This window comes from Callorhinus ursinus, unplaced genomic scaffold, assembly GCF_003265705.2.
Source record: "Callorhinus ursinus isolate GAN/ISIS: 27379988/994484 unplaced genomic scaffold, GSC_fseal_2.0 scaffold41, whole genome shotgun sequence".
NCBI classification, from domain to species: Eukaryota; Metazoa; Chordata; class Mammalia; order Carnivora; family Otariidae; genus Callorhinus; species Callorhinus ursinus.
Window position 1 is genome coordinate 3,013,381 of NW_027397103.1, and position 20,774 is coordinate 3,034,154.

At 46.3% G+C, this 20,774-nt stretch overlaps 1 protein-coding gene and 1 pseudogene across 4 annotated transcripts in view; one reads left to right on the forward strand and one right to left on the reverse strand.

The window, feature by feature from the left end:
* Window positions 1–20,774, reverse strand: part of CCDC60 (coiled-coil domain containing 60) — a 192,057-nt gene that overhangs the window by 32,979 nt on the left and 138,304 nt on the right. For 3 of the 4 annotated variants that reach the window (XM_025889477.2, XM_073880950.1, XM_025889476.2), the window contains exons 4-6: window positions 16,521–16,625; window positions 8,925–9,032; window positions 8,614–8,694 (exon numbers count right to left, since the gene is read on the reverse strand). In XM_025889477.2, the coding sequence (XP_025745262.1) occupies window positions 8,614–8,694; window positions 8,925–9,032; window positions 16,521–16,625 (294 nt within the window). The remainder of the gene's footprint in view (window positions 1–8,613; window positions 8,695–8,924; window positions 9,033–16,520; window positions 16,626–20,774) is intronic. The other variant, XM_025889478.2, reaches the window with a different exon arrangement.
* On the forward strand, window positions 18,708–19,955 carry LOC112837243 (protein farnesyltransferase/geranylgeranyltransferase type-1 subunit alpha pseudogene; annotated as a pseudogene).

The window sequence follows — 20,774 nt, forward strand, 5'->3', positions numbered from 1 at the left end:
TCCATCCATCCATCCCTCCATCCATCCATCCATCCCTCCATCCATCCATCCATCCATCCCTTTCTTTATCTCCTTTTTCTCTGCAGAAAGGATTTTGGGTGGCTGGGATCCTTAAAATCATTTGGCTGGCTGTCACTTAGCACAGAGCAGGGGCTTGAGGGAATGAGATGGCCAGACCAGACTCATGAGGGGAGGCGCTGACAGGGGTCTAGACTTATCAGGGGCTGCTGAGTGCTGGTGAGGGGGTGGGAGATGCTCAGATACAGGAGGTAAAATGTGATCAAGCTCAAACTTGCCTAAGACTGGTTTCTTACGGCACAGGGCTCTAGGTAGCCGAATCAGAGGCTTTGGCCAGCCCAGATGTGGAGGGGGGTGTGCACTCTTGGATGGCAGGACTTTGCTGAGCATCTACCAGCCCACAGCCACAACATGAGCAACGCACACAGGCGGCAAAGTGGAAGTCGGGCTAGGGAGGGCGGGGTGAGAATGTGCCTCCAAGCTTTTTGTAAGACTTCATGTTTGATTACACAATAAAAAGCCCAATGAATAATTAACAGTGAAGCTCCTTTAACGTTGGTTCTGCCTGCTTCTCCCCCGAGTAATCAAATTAGGGAATATTTAAAATCCAGCCAGAGGAAGGAATAGCAATACACCAGTCCTATAAACAATATTTAAACTAGCGGCGCTTTTGAAGTCTGATTTAAGGCTCACCAACTGGAAGCTTTAGTGGTTCTGCTTTGGAGCATTTCTTTCAAGACCACAGGGCTTTTCGGCTTCTTCCCTTTGCTCACACAGCTCCTGCTGTGCCTCTAGCCTCCTTCTTGAAGTTCAAAAGCAACCCTCTTCCCCTTTTAAAATTAAATCGGGCCCCAGCCAAGCTTTCAAAATCTTAAATATTCAAGCCCGATCAGGAAGATAGAGGTTTTCTGTTAACACTGACTTCCTAGGTGACCCAAAATCCATTGCGGACTTAAGGCAGCAGGTAAATGAGCTAAAAATACAGCAAGGTTCCCGAGATCTTAAAAACGCCCTGCACCCTTGCTCATGCAAAGCCACTGATAAAGAAAGGGCCTGGTTAGACAGAATCGGTCTCTGTGATGTTTCATTCTCAGGAGCAAATAAACCAAAAAGGAAGCTCAGATAAGGGAGGAAAAGAAAGAAACCACCCGAGTTTCTTTGTCCACAGGGGGCTCAGTGCACCTTGTCCGAGATGGACACAGCAAGGGGACACTCCTCCCCAGGGCTTGGTGGGATAGTCAGTAGTGCTGTTTAATGAGTAGTCTCGGGTCTTTCGGGCTCCTTTTCTGTCAGGAGTAGCCCTGTGACTTGCTTTGTTTAAAAATGCACGAGTGATGGGGCGCCTGGGGTGGTTCAGTTGTTGGGTGTCTGCCTTTGGCTCGGGTCGTGATCCCGGGGTCCTGGGATCGAGCCCCGCATCGGGCTCCCTGCTCGGTGGGGAGCCTGCTTCTCCCTCTCCCACTCCCCCTGCTTGTGTTCCCTCTCTCGCTGTGTCTCTCTCTAAGCCTGCTTCTCCCTCTCCCCCTGCTTGTGTTCCCTCTCTCGTTGCGTCTCTCTCTCTCTCTGTCAAATAAATAAATAAAATCTTTAGAAAAAAAAATAAGAATGCATGAGTGAAAGTGACATGTGGCATTGAGGGTGGTAGCTTGAAGGGCCAGCCCTCAAGGCAGGTTCCCTTCTCTGTGCTGTTGATGGTGGAAGCTTGCCTTGAGACAGAGCTCCTATCAGCCTGGGTCCTCCATGAACTGTAATGAGCACAGCGCCATGTTGGTGACCGGTAGGGTGAGCAGGAAATGAACCTGGGTTGCGTTAAGCTGCTGAGATTTTCGTGTTGTTCATATCGGCAGTTTAGTTTACCTAATTAATGTCCCTGACACACTGTTTGCGTGACCTCAGGCAAGTCTCTCTGAGCAAGAGAACCAGGAAAGTAGTGTATGTTGGTGGTGAACAGGGGGTTTAAGAATCAGGTGGACTGGATGTTCGAGTCCTGTGCCCGTCCTGCTGTTTCCTGGGTGTGTGTCTGTGTAAGTTACTTTGCCTCTCAGAGCCTTGGTGTTCTCATCTGTAAAATGGAGGGAATAATATTAGCTACGTCAGAGGCTTGGTGTGAGGATGGGGTGGGGCTTGTTAAGGGTGTGGCGGGGTGCCTCGTACAGAGAACTGAACACAAACTATTAACAGCGGGCTTTTTTCGACAGCTTAGGGTGGCTTGGAGGAGGGGCTGATGGTGGGGAACAAGGCAGTAGGCCAGATCCGTGGGGGAGGAGTGGCTACGATTTTCAGACTAATTTTACCCCTGCTGAAGCTTTTGGCAGGGGGGTCCTATTTGCTAGAAATCAAGGGACGAAAGCGTAGAGCACAGTCGCATCTCATTTAACTATACCCGCCAAGCACATTTTGTTCCTGGCGAGTCACTTGAAATGTCTCTCCACAGTAGCAATCAGAGTTGTTTTCTCCAATACTTCCCTCTCTCTCTTTGTGAACCCTCATTTGGGGTAAAACACCTGCTTCTCAGAGTGGAAAGTCTCTTGGCTGGTTTAGAATGCATTCATGTGTCCACGACCGAGTTTGGAGGACAGAGGCAGCTGCTGATGGTGCACCAGGGAGGGGACTGAGACCAGAGCTCCCAGGATCTCCCAGGCGGGTTGCCTCCCTCGTGACAGGTGCTCTGATCATCCTGCCACGGTCCCCTACTCCTGCAGAGATGTCCTCTTGAGTAAAGCAGTGGAGGCACGATGCAATTAAATCAGTGCAGAGAGGAGAGCAGGTGGAATCAGAGATTTCACTCAAATGTCACCTCCTGAGTGAGTCTTTCCCCGATGACCCAATTTAAAAGTCACCCCCCACCTGCCACTGTCGCATCACCTCATCAATTTCTTCATGACGCTTGATGCTACCTCAAAGCATCTTGATGATTGCATGTTTATTATCTGCTGCTCTCCCCACGTCCCCTAGAAAGAAGCTCCAGAGAATAGGGATGTTGTCTGTCCCTTCACTGCTGTATCCCCAGTAATGCCTGAAAAAAGCAGGTTTGAGGAAAATGAGCGTTTCTGAGGTAGGGGGCACATGTGACAGAGGAAAAAAAAACTTCAATATAATAATTGCTATTTTTGTGTGTTGTTCGGAGTGATGCTGCATTCTTCCCCCAGAAGATTGGTAATCTGGCAAATTAAAAGTTCTTACAGGAATTGGTTAAATATGGTGAGACACGCCATAGTCATTGAAAGAGGTTTCAAAATGGAGACTTGGTTCCCATATATTAAGTTAAATACCAAAGCCCTAAGTATAGAGTGGCCTTTTTTTTGTTGCTTTTTAAAAGAAAATTGTATATGCACATATCATTATCTTGGTAGGTTGCAGTCCCTTGTGTATCCTGAGGTTGCCTGGCAAATAGTACTTTGTGATGAGTTATTCTTTTCATTTTTGGACACCACATGGTACCCTAAATTAATTGAAGACTTTTGGGCTTTCGCTGGGGGCAGAAGAAACCATCATTTAGTGGTTAAGCACATAGGCTTTGCAGCTGGGCTACCTGAATTCCAATCCTGACTTAGCTTTTACAAGCTATGCAATTTTGAGCAAGTTACTTAAGTTTTCTGTGCCTCAGGTTCCTCTTCCATTAGAATGAGGCTCAACTGAAGTAATATACTCAGAGCAGTGCTTGACATGGGAAGCATTCATAGGCCAGCTATTTTCATCATAATACAGTAGTTAGATTTAGGTGCCTGTGTCCTATGTGGAATGTCAGAGTATGGTTGCCTTTTAGCCATACATGTTTTTCTAAAGAAATAGCAGTTTCATTGTGCCTGGACAGCCCGGCCCTTGGGTGTCTGGACTCCTTTAATGAAAGCCAGGATTATACCCACCTGGACTCCCCAGTTAAGAGTGGGTGCAGTGATCTCTCTCTGGGACAGCCCTAGGCAATAGGACATAGATGATTGTGCTGCCCAGGGGACAACTCCTCACACCTTTGCCCCGTGGTGTATGCTATTCCTTGCCTGGAAGGTAAATCAGGAGCTCCTTACTCTCCTGCCTAGCCAGGGGTCTGCCTGGTTCTTTCCAATGGGAACTAGGGAAGGTGACGGCAGGCCTGGGGGTAAGTGGAATTGGGGTGGAGAGGTGCTTGCTTACACCTCATCTTGTCTGCTTCTCTTGTCATTCACTTCTAGTCATTCCTTGGAAAGTTAGTCTCTAAAAAAAACCCCAATACCAATATAAGCTCCTAACCCCTTATCCAATTCTAAAATCCAAAGGGTGTTGAAAAACCAGAAAAAGTTTAATAACTGATTTGGCAGCAAAACATGACCTGAACTGATGGGAGGCTACCAATGACTTTTATTTATCTTTATTATGCACTTAGTGTAAATATTCATTTTTTTTCCCTGTGGAAATACTGTGTTGGATGATAGTCTGCTGCCCCAGTCCCCTCTGGGGGTGTGATGTTTTCTATAGCGTATGCTCCATATTTCGTTTTTAAAATGCCAAGAAAGAAAGAAAAAAAAGCAATTTTGAAACTCAGGTGGCCCCAAAGTTTCAGATAAAGACTTGGGTACCTTTATATATAAAATAAGTCTTACTTCGCTGAAACAGAGGCTTGCATCTCCCAGAGAAGGGCAATTAGCACATTTGTTATTGAAAGCTCAGTTTCTGCTCTCTCGTGGACCCAATCATCTTGTCAATTGAAATAAATTCTCCCTGCTAGCCATGGGATTAATAAGGATGCTGGGAAATGATAATGTGTTCGGATTGCCATGTGGTGAATTTGAGAAGGCCTTTTATCCTGCCCAAATAAGGCACAGACTCAGATGAAACCCTTAATGACATCCTAAAATCTGTCATCTGCCCATTCACCCAACCATCCACCAGTACTAGCTAAATATAGGATCTTCCTGCAATTAACAAAGATAACCTTCTGCTTGCGGCACACTAGCCGTCAGTTAGTAAAATTTGGCTGCCTGTAGAAAGCCCGTGTTGAGATATTGAACCACCCCACTCTCTTGCTATAAAATCCGTAAGGGGGCAGGGTTGGCTCTGCAGCCATCATCATGCCTAATAGAAGAGAAACCTCTGGGATCTACAGGTCCCCAATGATGGATGTTTCCTTTTGGAAAATGCATGGTGGGTGTTGGGGCTCAGGGTTTGTGTTTCAGATGCTTGAATAGCAAGAGATGCTGGCTCCTTGATGGTGGAAACTCAGAAAAGCAAAACTGGAAGTTTGGTATTTCTCTGTCGGGGTCATTCCCTGGATTGCTTATCTTTGCAACCAGATCTTGGTTGACCTTGCTTAGCTTTTTTCCTGTCTGTTTGTATGTTTGTTCATTCTCCCAGTGAATATGGATCTCATCTGTTGGTAAAACTCTGCTCAGAAGTTTCTTTCCTTGCCTTAAGTCTCAATGGTATTGATAATCAAAAAGCCAACTGCTTTTTGAAATGGGGATTTTAATCTTAAATAGCTGTCATTCAGTGAGCCCTCACAGTGCTGTCAGTCACTGGGCTAAATGCTCTATATTCTTTATCTTCTTGATGCTTACAATAACTCTTCTGAGGCAGGAGCCCATCTGATAGATGAAGAAACAGAGGCCCAGAGATGTTAAGTGAGCAAGGTCACATAGCTATCAAGTGGCTGAGCCTGGACTCATCCAGGTCCATCTGATGCTAGAGCCCTTGCTCTACTCATTTTCAGTTCCTCTGGGCTTTTAAAAAATGCATTTGAAGATTTACAGACATTTGAATTATGATATCAGGATGAAACATCATAAACAGGGATTAGGCATTAAAGACAAGACATCCTTCTCCTTTCTTGCTAAATAAAAAGATGTTTTCTGGCACTTTCTAGGAAACCTAAGCCCCTGCCCAACCCCCACCCTCAGATTTATGTATTAAAAAAAAAAAATCAATCCCCCAGAATGGTGTGCTGGAGTTGGCTTATGCTGGCTCACAAGAACTGAACGTGTGCATCTGTCCCCAGCCCCAGGTTCATGTTGGTAAGCCTGAAATCAGCCATGGCTGGATTATGTCCACCATGGAAATTGGCATTGTTATATGTCATGGCTTTTCCTTCTTGGAGAACTGTTCTGTTTAGTAAACATTTATTAAACATTTACCAGCATACCACCAAACTAAAATCACATGGTTCACTAGAAAAAACAAGCCCCAGCAAATACTCTGACTTCCCATGGGAATCTTTCTGGATGCATTTTTCTGTCAGGCTGAGGTTCTGGTTCAGGTTCTGCTCTGATAGAGCCGGATATCCATGGATCCCTGATGAACTCCACTACTCTCAATGTGACCATGTGTCTTTTTTTTTTTTTTTTTTTTAACCACAGGTAACAGTTTTTGGTCACATTCTGGGCACATTTCTAAAACCAACCTAAAGAAATAAAGATGCTTCTTTTTATCTTCTCGATCCAAATCCTACATTATATTCTTGCCGCAGTTTGGGAGAACGAATGCCAAATGTTGGCAGCAAAGTGTTGCTGCTGGGAGATCGGGGAGATGAAATGCTATTAGAAGTCCACTGGCTGAGGGACTTTTTTCTTAGAATCTAAGCAATCAACTGTGAAAAAAAAAATAGACGTTGCCTTGACCTAAAAATTCCATTTCTCAGAATCTAGCCAACAGAGATATTTTCAACCGGGTACAAAATGTACGTATAAGGATGTTCTGTGCCATACTACTTGAAATGGCAAACACTTGGGAACAACCTTAGTGTCCCCCAGTAGAGAAATGGTTATCTAAATTATGGTCCACCCCTACCATAGACCATGGATAACCATTTCTTTCTGAGGGAATGTATTCTGTTAAAGGATGGTGGAAACTGTCAAAAGAACATAGAAACTTTGTATGTACCATCATGGAAAGATGTCCATAAGATATTTTATCTTATTTTTAAAGATTTATTTATTTATTTGAGAGAGAGAGAGAGAGAGAGAGAGAGAATGGGAGGAGGGGCAGAGGGAGAGAGAGAATCTTAAGCAGACTCCTTGTTGAGTGTGGAGTCCTATGTGGGGCTCAGTCTCACAACCCTGAGATCATGACCTGAGCCAAAATCAAGAGCCAGATGCTTAACTGACTCAGCTACCCAGGTACCCCCATAAGATATTTTTAAAGGGGGAAAAGTAGGGGCGCCTGGGTGGCTTAGTCGGTTAAGCGGCTGCCTTCGGCTCAGGTCATGATCCTGGGGTCCTGGGATCAAGCCCCACGTCAGGCTCCCTGCTCAGCGGAGAGCCTGCTTCTCCCTCTCTGCCTGCCTCTCTGCTTACTTGTGCTCTCTATCTCTCTGTCAAATAAAATAAAATCTTTAAAAAAAAAGGGGGGGAAGTAGAAAAATGTACAGAACAATATTCAGAATATGATCCCAATTCTGTTAAAAAAAAGTGGGGGGAGTATATCTATATATATTCATAAGGGGAAAGCATTAGGTCTGGAAGGAGGAAGGTCATACCTCAGACCTTTAAAAGGGGCTTCCTCTAAGAAGAATAAGTGATGTATGGGAAATGTCTTAAGGTTGTGGTTTTCAAACAAATTCTGTGAACCACAGAAATATTTTGGAAATAACTGGGGTGCCTTGGTGGGGATGGGAGAGAGTTGGAGGTGCCCCAGGTTCTCCAGGCCTCCCAACTTCCTGCTTTGTGTAGAAGCTACATTTTAACCAATTTGTTTTACATTATTGGGGTTTCCATTAAAAAAAAAAAAAGGATTTCTGCTGCTTAAAAAAAAAAAAAGGTTATAAACCAGAGCACCAAGGGAAACTACAATTTTCAGTTCATCCCAACCCAAAACATGAAATCAGTTGGAGTTACTAGTCTATCAGTAGATGCAGGATTTATATTTCTGGTTGCATTTGATGTTAGTTTATCTGGGCTCTGGTGCAAGGGATGAATTAGAGCAGGGGGTAGGGTGGGGTTTGGGAGGTGGGTGGTGAACACCCTCAGGAAGAAGGAATTAATTAAGATTCAGGAAGAAAAGGAAGACTGAATTCACCTGGGGGGTGGGTGGGGCTGTGAGAAAGAGGCCATTATCAGTTTATTGGGGAGGGAGTTGTGGGGGTTCCCACTTATGGGAGAAGGGGAACTATTTTACTTCATTCAGCATGGGATTTTCACAGAGCAACTCCAGTTCCTCAGGTCAGGGTCCCTTCCCCTTTAGCACTATTCTTGGGGGCAGTAGGACTCTCCATAAAGAACCAAGGCCTTATATGCCTGCCTGTTCCTCATTCCGCCCCTGTGTGGGCAATGCAGCTCCTGCAGCAGTGGCCTCAGGGCTTTTGCATGAACCCTCCCCTCTGGTGAGGACACACGAAACACTCTTCTTGGCCTAGACAGCATGCACTAGAGCTTCGGCCCAGCTACTCCAGGGACCTGAGCACTGAGTCCTCTCTTGGGTCCAAGTGGAGAAACAGCCACCAATATATGTTCAAACAAACAAATAAACCTTGGGAAAAAGAAGAAAAGCAAGAACAAAGTAAAAGAGAAGAGGACAAGGAAGAGGGAGGAGGAAGAGGAAGAGGAGCAGATAAAGAATAGTGTTGGGGAGGGGTCCAAGAAGGGAGCTGGGCAGAAACCTCGCTGGGCATCCAGCGGTGTGCTGGTCTACCTGGCCAGTCTCTGTGGTGTCAATACTCCCATCGTGGCTGGTTGATTCCAAGCATCCAATGGGATGTCAGTGGATGTGGAGCTGGGGAGAATTGCTGGGAGGAGATGCACACCGTTGGCTCTCATGAGCCTATATGACCTGTGTGGCATGGCTCCGAGCTCACCCCTTCTGGATCCCACAGAGCACATCGGGGAACTCCTAAAGCAACCCACCCACCAAAAACAGCAAAAGGAGGGGAAGAGCAGATAAGAGGCCCTCCCCTATGGCAGAGTGTGCTGCTACTTACAGCGGGTTGAAGGGCTCAGACCTACTTTGGATTCCAGCAGGTGATCACGGGCTTCATGATGTGGTGGGTGTGGTCGATAGTCAGGGCCTCCAGGAGCCAGTGGAGGGCACAGAGCTGGCGGAAGAGGGGCTCCCTGCAAAGACAGAGGTGGGAAGGGGGAGCCCAGTGGGATCCTGTTGGAACTACGTCCTTCACAATAATGGCCACAGAGATTGTGAACTGCTGGCTTGCAGTTAGAGAGATGTTGCCATGCTCCAGGCATGGTATTTCCTATTCCTCATCTCATCGAGTCTTTGCAATGTACCCATGAGGTATTCATGGGCCTATGTTACCGATGAGGAATCTGAGGCTCAGGGGAGTGAAGGAACCTGTGCCAGTTTGCTGACCTAGCAGGTGGCAGAGCCATGATTTGACGCGAGATCACCCTATGCTGGTCATGGCCGGGGGGTGGTTCTGTGCAGGAGAGGAGAAACAATGGAGGGGTCCCCCAGCTAGAGGTCTTGACTTAGGCAAAGTGAGTGGGTTAAAGGACATTCATATCCTGCAGGTACCTACCTGTTCATCTGATGAAAGTACAGTAAATATGCTAAAAGTGTCAAAGGAGGCTGGACACACAAGGAAACTGGATTTATTGTAATCTTCCTCCTACCCCCAGACCAACAGTTGGATCCATTGTTTTAAATTTATAGGTCCTTTGCCTGCAAATATAGCTGGATGTTGAAGAAAACCATATTGAACCTATTATTTGAAAATGTAACTAAAACACTGTATAAAAGCATATCTGACCTGTATTTTCTGATTTGGAGTGGCATCTTGTATTACAGGGAGCCAGACCTTGAGTAGGGCACCTTACACACTTTATTTAATTCTCCCAACAACCTGCAGGGGTATGAATCATTATCCACATTTTAAAGAAGAGGAAACTTAAGGCTCAGAGAGATACTGTCACTTTGCAGTAGGTCACACAGCTTGTTGGTGATGGAGGTAGGATCTGAATATCTCATTCAATGCTCCCACCAATCCTATAGGAAGGGTACTGTTACTATGCCCTCTTTGCAGGCGAGGGACTTAGGTAGGGAAGTTGCTCAAGGTCACATTCCTAGGATTGGTGAGGATCTGAAGCCCTGTTTAACCCCAGAAGCTGTGCTTTCATGGGCCCCAGCTCTGTCTGAGGTGCTGATGAAGGCGATGCAGTGGTCACCTGGGGCGTGGGGCCAAGAGAGGGTTAACCTGCTGCCTGCATTTTTTCTGGAAACAAGGTGGAGTCCTGACCGGCCACCCCCTCCCTGCATGATCTCTCCTCTTACACTAATGGGTGAAATGCCTCCCTTATGAACCTGTGTAATTGCTCTTCTCTGAAGTTCATCTTGATCAATAATCCCTAGAGTTCCTGGGTCTGATGTGCGGAGGGGCAGGAAGGGATCCACCCTCTCTGCTTCCAGGAAGGCCCCACTCCAGGAGGTGGAGCCCAAGTGTGGAGCTGACCCCAGGTTTGTCCCGGTGAATCCCTTGAGAGGCGTCCCTTTTTCTCAGCTTGAAGCAGAGCTTCCCCTACTACCCCACCCCTCACTCCCCTCCAGGCTGGCCATGCCCATTGGGTCTTAGGAAAACCAGGGTCATCAGCTCTCTCTTTCTTCTGCACTGGAGCCCTTTCTTCCTCCTTTCTTTCCACACATTATTTACTAACACCTACTCTTCCCTCATTTCTAATTTAAAGGTACTGCAAGCCCATAGCCCTTCACATTCTGGTCTGCCTTCCGCCTTAGCACCACCTCGGTCCTTACAGGTGCATTTCAGCAGCTCTGAGCACTGGGCCATGTCCAGCGTTTCGCCAAGAGCAACAGCTAGTTCCTGCCATGTGCCTGGCACCCCACATTACCCTCACCATAACCCAGGACATTGCAAAAGGCCCAGGGACATGTCCCCTCTTCTGGTCACCATGGAGAGCCCCTGTCAGCCTGGGCTGTGGGTTGTGTGGGGTGGAGGCTGGGAGGAAGGGATAAGCAAAGAGGGTTAATTGGTGAGGTGGGGTCTGCTTGGTCATGGTGGGGATGGGGATGTGGGGCATGGGAGCATCAGATTCATTTCTACAGGTGACAAGCTCAGGCATAAACCTGACTCTATCCCTCCCTTGCTTAAAATCTTCAAACTCTCCACACCATCTGTTTTGGGCTAAATTGTGTCCCCCTCAAAATTCAGATGTGGAAGTCCTCACCCCCCAGGGACCTCAGAATGAACCCATATTTGGAGACAAGGGCTTTGAAGTGGTGATTGTATTAAAATGACGCCCTAACTAGGGTGGGCCCTAATCTGGTCTGACTGGTGTTCCTCTTGAGAAGAGGAAATTTGGACACACAGAGAGACACCAGTGATGCACATGCTGGAAGGAAAGACCATGTGAGGACTCAGGGAGACGGAGGCCTCAGAAGAAACCAACCCTGCTGACATTTTTTTTCCTGCTGACATCTTGATCTTGGACTTCCAGCCTCAGGAACAATGAGAAAATGTATTTCTCCTGTGGAAGCATTTTGATGTGGCAGCCCTGGGAAACTAACAGACTGTCACCTGTGAGAGTCCTGTCCGCCTCACCAGCCTTGAGTCTCCCCATGGCCCCTCTTCTGCCTTCTGCAGCCTGGGCAAGCTCTACTCGGTTGCTCAGGCTCACCCCACTCTCACTTTGCACTGCCTAAGTTAAAATCCAAGCTTTGCCACCCACTAGCTATGTGCTCTTGGCTAAATTACTTAACTTCCCCGAGCCTCACTTTCCTCGTCTATAAAATGGCAGGAATTGTTAGAGTGAGGGTGAGAAGAGGTGGTTGGGACTGTTCTCTGCTCTGATATATATATTCCTCTTCCTCCTCCTTCTCTGCCTCTCAGCTCAGATGTCACCTCCACCAGGAAGCCTTCCTTGATTTCTCCAGGGTCTGGGTTAGGATCTCTTTCAGCATCCTAAAGCATCCCATCTTTATAGCATATCTCTTTGCCCCTACATTCCCAGTCCCCGCTCTATTGTAAATACCCGTTTACTTGTCTCTCTAGCCCACGAGCCTGCAAGCTACAGAGTCTTGCCCACTGCAGGTTACTGCTGGGCACAGAGTAGGCTCAGTATATTACTGGCTCCGGAATGGAAGGTGGTGGTAGTGAACTGGTTCAAATCTGACATTTTCTGGAGCTGATAACTTGGGCAAAATTCTCATTTGCAGAACCACTGAGATAATGAAGAGTAGTTAACAACAACAAAATAATAATAGCAAACACGTCCCACGGAGCATTTACACTGTGCCAGCAGACTCTGTGTTAAGTGCTCTACATATGTTGACTAAGGTCATCCCTGTGAGGAAAGTACTACTGATATCTCCATTTTGCAGATAAGGAAACTGAGGCCACGTAACTTGTCCAAATTCAAAAGAGCCAGCAAATGGCAGAGCTTGAATCTTAGCCCAGGCAGTCTGGTTTCTGAATCTGTGCTTTATCTGTGATATTGAAGTTGTCTCTTGTTACCAGGGAGAGCCCTCCCTCTGCACTAGAACACGGTTTCGTCCAATGGGTCTGGACTTTATTCTCTATTTATAAGAAGTGCCTCACAAAAACCTGCACAAGGTGCTTATATATAGCAGCTTTATTCATAATTGCCAAAACTTGGAAATAGCCAAGATGTCCTTTAGTAGGTGGAGGGATAAATAATCTGTGGTACATACACCCAGACAATAGAATATTCAGTGCTAACAAGAAATGAGCTATCAAGCCATGAAAAGACATGGAGGAACCCGAAATGCATATGACTAAGTGAAAGAAGCCAACCTGAAAAGGCTACATAATATGTGATTCTGACTGTGTGACATTCTTAAAAAGACAAAACTATGGAGATGGTAAAAAGATCGGTGGTTGCTAAGGTCGTGTGGGGAGGGAGGGATGAACAGGTGGAGCATAGAGGGTTTTTAGGGCTGTGAGAATACTCTGTATCGCACTATGACGGTGGATGCATGCCCTTATACATCTGTCCAAACCAACAGAACGCACAGCTCCGAGTGAGTCCTGATGTAAACTATGGACTTTGGCTGATGATGTTGTCAATGTCATTTTTTTGTAACAACCACACCCCTCTGGTGGGGATGTTGATTAATGGGCGAGGCTGAGCACAGATGGGGCAGGGGTTGTAATGGGAATTTCTGTATCTTCTACACACTTTTGCTCTGAACCTAGGACTGTTCTAAAAAAAAAGAAAAGAAGAAGTGCCTCAAACCTGACAACTGTTCATCTAATGTGCAGTAAAATAAACTGGAGGAAAAAAAAAAAAGAAAGAAAGAAAATCCCTGGAGACATGCTTGACAGAAATCAGTACTTTCTCATAATGATTGTATGTCAGGTCATAGCGCAGTATTTTGGATTTTACCAAATTAAAAGAGAGGGCATTTATCCTTGCATCCAGAACTCCAGGTGAGCACACCTGAATAGCCCACTCTATTGAAACTGCCATACCAGCCAGAATACGAGTGGGTGAAAAATTCCCCGAGAAGAAAACATTTTGTGCTTTTACAAAGAGAAGTTGGAAAATGCCTACAAAGCCATTTCAAGCACCCCATGCCAACTGCCAAGGACAGCCCTGGACAGGTTGCAGGCACTGCTCCTGCTGTTCCGTTGCTTAGGGAAGGCTGGGAGGGGCAGCCTGTCATCTCAGAGAGGAAAGGAGGAGCTCTTTCTCATGTCTAAAGACCATCCCCCCACCTTTTTATAGATGAAGAACAAGTCTCCCTTGACATGATTGAATTGATCCCCATACGGTCAATCCAGAATATTCAGCCAGTTTGGGGCTCAATTACCTTGGAGTGAAGGGACCAACCAGGCTCTGATCCACATGGGCTGATGTGATAACTGAGGATTTGAGAACTGAGCAGGCATGCCCTGCCCTGATGCCTTTTGGTAGACTGATTACAAAAATGTCCTTTCCTGCATCCATACACTTTGCAATGTGACTTTGCATCTTCCCCATCAAGAGGTGGAATCTTTTCCCCATTCCTTGTATCTGGGCTGGCTTGATGCTTTGGCCAGTAGAATGTGGTAGAAGCTTCATTGTGTCCATTCTGAGCCTAAGCCTCAAGAGACTTTGGTGCTCAGGCTCTTGTTTTTGGAACCCTTCCCAACTGCCCAGGCTAGCCTGCTACATGATGAGAAACACGTGGCCCCGTCACTCTTGTCACCCTAGCAACCAGTCAACTAACAGACCTGTAAGTGATGCCACCCTAGACCGCTGGCCTTGTGCATACCCATCATCTGGGCACACATACATGCACCAACCCAGCCAGGATTAGCCAAGCCAACCCAGACCAGCAGAACCACCCAGCTGACCTGTAGACTTGTGAGCAGCAAAAAATGGTTATTGTTTTAAGCAAGTCCATTTTGAGGTATTCAGTAATACAGCAATAAATGACTGATACACTCACCAAATGCAGCCAGAGCCTTTTAACAGACAAGGAGAAGAAAGGGCAGCGTTAGCAAACTATAGCCAGTGGGGGCTACTGCCTATTTGCAAATAAAACTTTATTGGAACACAGCCACGTCCATTCATTGCAGCTTTCATGCTGCAACGGCAAAGTTAAGTAGTTGTAAGAAAGGCCATCTGGTCTGCAAAGTCTAAAATATTTACTGTCTGTCCCTTTAGGAAAATGTCTGCTGACCCCTGGTCTAGGGTATAACAGAAACCAAAAACAACCACTGTGATCATCATCGTCATCATCATCATCATCATCATCCTGGCCTACCTCACAAACCTGGTGTAAAGATCTGATTTAGGAGTGAGGAAGTCAGAGTTCCTGTTGGAAGAATTTTGGCAGGTTCTGCCCCCCCCTCTGGGCTTCAGTTCCCTTATCTGGCATTGAAGGTACATGAGTAAGAAACTCTCCAGTTACTTCTGAGGTTGATTTAAGCCTCACCTTGTTCAGACCAAATGAATAGAGGGTGGGGCCCAGGAATAAGCATTTTTCAGGCATCATCCCCATTTCCGTCCTCGGAGGATTCACATGCCAAGTGAAGGCTTAAGAACCACTGATCTACACCATTTGGTTTCCCAAGATTTGTCCACGGGAAAGACAGGCAAAAGTGCAAGTGTTTCCAAGGGACATGATGAGAAGTTGCAAAGCCTATTTTTGCAAGGAGATGTTTTAAGAACATCAAGTTTAGGTTGCCAGTTGGAATGTCCCTGAACAAATCAATCAGATTTCTCTATCAAGAGTTCAGGCGATCTCTATCAAGAATCCAATCATAATGTCAATCAAAGGGAAGTAGGAGGAAAGTAGGGAGTGAGCTCATGAAAAGCTGGAATATTAGGGAGGGATATTGATGCTGCTGCTGCTGCATTGTTTTACTCTTCAAGTACATGAGACTTGGCTTTCCAAATACATCATGAGCTCCTCAAAGGCAAGGCTTTGGGATATGCTTTCGGTGTCGTGCATGGTGATGAGCGTTTGGGCTGTGAAGTCAGACAGACTTGGCTCAAAACCCCAGCGCAGCAACATGCTGAGCTCCGTGACTTTGGGCAGAGGGGCACACCTCTCTGATTGCTGCTTTCTCATCTGCAGAGGCAGGTAATAATACATCTATATAATAGGGCTGCTGAGAGAACTGAATGAGATATGCCTACAGAGAAGTCATGCCATGTAATGGCATGACTACATGCCATGTAAAGTCATGCCAGTAATGCCATTCTTACTGTGCATACTGTAGGGACCTAATAAATATTTGACAGATCAGCAGACAGAGAAGTCTACAATCCATTGCATCATTTTCATTGCCCTAAAGCAGTAGGTCTTAACAGGAGGTGGGGGGAAGCGGGTGGGCATGATTTTGCCCCCAGGGGCCATTTGTCAACATCTGGAGACATTTTTGGTTGTCACAACTTGGGGGTGGGAAGCTACTGGCATCTAGTGGGTAGAGGCCAGGGATCTTCCAAACACCTTACAATACACAAGACAGTCCTTCACAACAAAAAATTTATTCATCCCCAAATGTCAATAGTGTTGAGGTTGAGAAACCCTGCCCTAAAGTCAAAAGCTTCTGTCTTTGCGCCTGAAATCTTCCAGTCGAAAAGTGCTAACTAGCACAAAAGAAAACATTGGGTTTGGAATTCTTTGGAATAGACACAAGGGGAACAAGAGGCCAAGGTTTTAGAAAGCCAGAGTGTTCTTTGGAAAGTTGATTAGCCCCTGTTACACCATGCAATGATGAGTTCATGCCTCGGGTCAGGAGACAACAGGTGCTTCTCTGGGAAATAGCTCCTTGAGTTTGGGGGACATGTTTTTCCCAAAAACCATGCCCACGCTCAGTGAGGGCTGCAGACGGATTTTATCAGGCTTTGCAAACTATTTGACATTAGAGCGTCTGGCTTGGTAAGGAACGGAATGACTCAGTCCCAGCTGATTTGCCACTTAGCTCTAAAGCACCGTGTCTGCTTTCTGTTATTTTTATATGCCAGATAGCGTTGCCAGCTCCAGGCTCTATGTCCCTTTCAGGAGGACAAAGGAACAGCTCAATAGTTCCCAATGCATTGTTAGCTCCTTGAGTCATTTTACCTTGGCTTCAGTTGATAAGCTAGCAAGGCAGACAAGCCAGAGGAGGGACTACTTACACATGAGCCTCAGGTAGCGAGGGCAAGATGATGCAGCTGTGCGCGGGGGTAAATGGGCAAATGACTCCAGCGCCCACCTTCTTAACCTTCTCGTCATTGTATGTGCTGGAGGAGAAGGAGAAAGAGAGAAACAGAGTGAGCAAGGAGCAGCAGGCTTGTTTTTTTTTAATTTAATTTATTTATTTGAGAGAGAGCGCACGCGCAAGCACACAAAGCAGGGGAGGAGCAGAGGGAGAGGGAGAAGCAGACTCCCCGCTGAGCAGGGAGCCTGATGCTGCGGGTCTCGATCCCTCATGACCTGAGCCGAAGGCAGATGCTTAACCGACTGAGCCACCCGGGCACCCCAAGGAGCAGCAGTTTCAAATACCTTCTTCTTTTGCCAGGGTTTATTTGGAAGATATGATTGGGCACCTACTATGTTCCAGGCAATAATTCTGGCTCAAGGGATGAGGAGGCTTCTAGATGCAGGCAGTGGACAGATCATATAAAAACCTCTGCTCTCATGGAGCGCATATTCTAGTGGAGGAACAAAGAGAATTAACAAGATAAACGGGGAAATGCTGTGGTATATTAACAAAGATTAGGGCTGGGGTATGTTTTCTGAAAGGGCCAGACAAATATGTATGACTTTGTCGGACATGCAGTCTATGTCGCAACTACTTAGTAGAATGAAAGCAGCCATGGACATATGGAAACAATATGTAAATGTAAGTATTCCAATAAAACTTTATTTATAAAACCAGCCTAGGGGCTGGATATGGCCCATGGGCTGGAGTTTGCATGAGACATGCTCTGGGGAATAACAGAGAGAGTTCAGAAGGGCTGGGATGGCTGGGAGTTGCAATTTTAAATAGGGTGATGAGGGGCAGTATCCCTGAAAAAGTGACATTTGATAAAAAAATCCGCAGAGTATAAGGGAGTGAGGCACACAGATGTCTTGGGGCAGCGCATTCTGGATAGAGGGAACAGTGGGTACAAATGTCCTGAAGTGGAGCTGTGTTTCAGAGACAGCGGGAGGTGAGGGGGAGAAGGGAAGGGAGAAAACAGGGGCCTTGCAGACCACCACGGGGACTTGGGCCTTTTCGCTAAATGGGAGTAAAGGATTTTGAGCTGAGAGAAGATGCGTCTGACTAGCATTCAGAAAGGATCCTTCTGGCCACTGTTTTGAAAATGGTCTGGGGGGGCGCCTGGGTGGCTCAGTCGTTGAGCGGCTGCCTTCGGCTCAGGTCATGATCCCAGGGTCCTGGGATCGAGCCCCACATCGGGCTCCCTGCTCCGCGGGAAGCCTGCTTCTCCCTCTCCCAGTCCCCCTGCTTGTGTTCCCTCTCGCGCTGTGTCTCTCTCTGTCAAATAAATAAATAAAATCTTTAAAAAAAAAAAAAAAGAAAATGGTCTGTGGTGGGGGGGGAGGGCAAGGACAGAGACAAGGACACCCGTTAGGGGTATTGCAATAATTCCAGCCTGAGAGAGGAAGGTGGCTTCAGCCTGGCCATGGGGTCCTGGCCATGGGGACGGTGAAAAGTAGCAATGAGGGTATGAGCCAAAGCCAAGGAACTGCCTGGAGTTTGTGGTTCCTGTTTCCCGTCTTTTCCTTAAAGAGGCTTCATCCAACTCTACAGACTGCTGACTAGTTGGCTGGCCGAATCAGCCATAAAATGTGGGGGCCTTAAACTTTAGAAATGGGCACAAGGCGTGTCCCCAAAGATCAGCCACAACCAGTCATACCTCCACAGCCACCAGGCAGGCTGCTGCGGGAAACCAGAGCCCCATGCTCTGCCCCGTAGAGAATATGGAAGCTTCCTCCCAAGCCAGACACCATCTGGGAAAGGGGAGGAGGGGGCTTGCTTAGAGAAGGGAGACATAGCCCAGACAGGCAGTTCATCTATGAAACCACTGGACGTTTACCGGAAAAAGACTGTTTCAAAATGAAACAGAGTAAGTTACATTTAATACCATATTAAATTTTTTTTTCCTCCACCATTATGGAGCAAGTCATTTCAGTTATAGAAAATAGTTTTTTTTTTTTCTTTCTAGCAGGCCTGAGTCGTAGGATATATATTGTTTTGCCCATGACCAAATCTAGCCTGCAGACACATTTTAAGAAGCCTACTGTGTGTGTAATTGGATCAATTGTATTTTAAAACTGGGAGAGTTCACATAAAAATGGAGAGGTTTTGGTTGCGGACCGAGGCGAGATGGCGGCCACTGAGGGGGTCGGAGAGGCTGCGCAGGGCAGCGCGTCCGGTCAGCCGGAGCCGCCACCGCCCCAGCCGCACCCTCCGCCGCCCCAGCAGCAGCAGGAAGAAGCTACGGCGGCTGAGCCCGGAGAAGCGGTGGCGTCCCCTATGGACGACGGGTTCCTGAGCCTGGACTCGCCCACCTATGTCCTGTACGGGGACAGAGCAGAATGGGCTGATATAGATCCAGTGCCGCAGAATGATGGCCCCAATCCAGTGGTCCAGATCATTTATAGGGAAAAATTTAGAGATGTTTATGATTATTTCCGGGCTGTCCTGCAGCGTGATGAAAGAAGTGAACGAGCTTTTAAACTAACCAGGGATGCTATTGAGTTAAATGCAGCCAATTATACAGTGTGGTATTTTCGGAGAGTTCTCTTAAAGTCACTTCAAAAGGATCTACATGAGGAAATGAACTACATCACTGCAATAATTGAGGAACAGCCCAAAAACTATCAAGTTTGGCATCATAGGCGAGTATTAGTGGAATGGCTAAAAGATCCATCTCAGGAGCTTGAATTTATTGCTGATATTCTTAATCAGGATGCAAAGAATTATCATGCCTGGCAACATCGACAGTGGGTTATTCAGGAATTTAAACTTTGGGATAATAAGCTGCAGTATGTAAACCAACTTCTTAAAGAGGATGTGAGAAATAACTCTGTCTGGAACCAAAGATACTTCGTAATTTCTAACACCACTGGCTACAATGATCGTGCTATATTGGAGAGAGAAGTCCAGTACACTCTAGAAATGATCAAATTAGTACCACATAATGAAAGTGCATGGAACTATTTGAAAGGGATTTTACAGGATCGTGGTCTTTCCAAATATCCAAATCTGTTAAATCAGTTACTTGATTTACAACCAAGTCACAGTTCCCCCTACCTAATTGCCTTTCTCGTGGATATCTATGAAGACATGCTAGAAAACCAATGTGACAACAAGGAGGACATTCTTAATAAAGCATTAGAGTTGTGTGAAATTCTAGCTAAAGAAAAGGACGCTATAAGAAAAGAATATTGGAGATATATTGGAAGATCCCTTCAAAGCAAACACAGCACAGAGAGTGACCCACCAACAAATGTACAGCAATAACACCATCTGGAAGAACTCGATGGAATGCTTTTATTTTTTTAAGAGACTCTAATGCAGGAGTTTAAAACTAAAGCGATCATTCCCTTTGCCTGTGGTGTAAAACGTGCATTGCTTTTTAACAAGAACTAAGTGTGATGCTCCTTGGGTGCTGCTGCTATTCAGACTAGTAATTTGATTCTTTTAAAGCAAAGTAATTTGGGGGGAGGGTGAAGAAACAGAAAGTCCCATGAAGGAACTTTTGTAGACTTATCAACATTTACTCTAATCCCTTAGCATCAGCTCCTCCCTAAAGGGAATATGCGTCAGGATTTGCAGCATTAATAAACGCTGGTAACTTGTATGTAATGGGTATAAGGTAACTTAAATTTGGGTTCAGGAAGCAGGGAATGCAGTGTTACATTAGAGCTGCTCTGCCACACTCACAGTATCTTGCTATCACTGTAACCAACTAATGCCAAAAGAATGGTTTTGTAATACAATTATAGATGTATCCTAAAAAAAAAAAATGGAGAGGTTTTGGCTCTGAAAACGAAAACTGTTGCCACTCTGGGCCTGTGTTCTGGCTAGCTAGAGTCAGGTGGGGCCCAAATCAAGGTCCTTGCCCACTTTACACGTGGTGTGGGCTTCTCAGCGGGTTGCCTGAGACTCATGCACCCCTGGCTTCTCACTCCTCATCAGCCTTATTCCTTCCTGCTACGTGTGAATTCCCTTAGGGCCTTTTAGTTTCTGAGCCTCAGTCTAAGTACCTTCATTGATTGACTCATTAACAGGTTCCCTGGTTCATTCATTTCTGCCTGGATTTATTGAACATCTCTGGATGGCTGGAGGCGATGGACATAGCAATGAATGAGACAGACCCAGCCTCTCCCCTCTGAAGCTTAGAGTCTAGGGGTAGAAACGGGCATAACCAAACATGCAG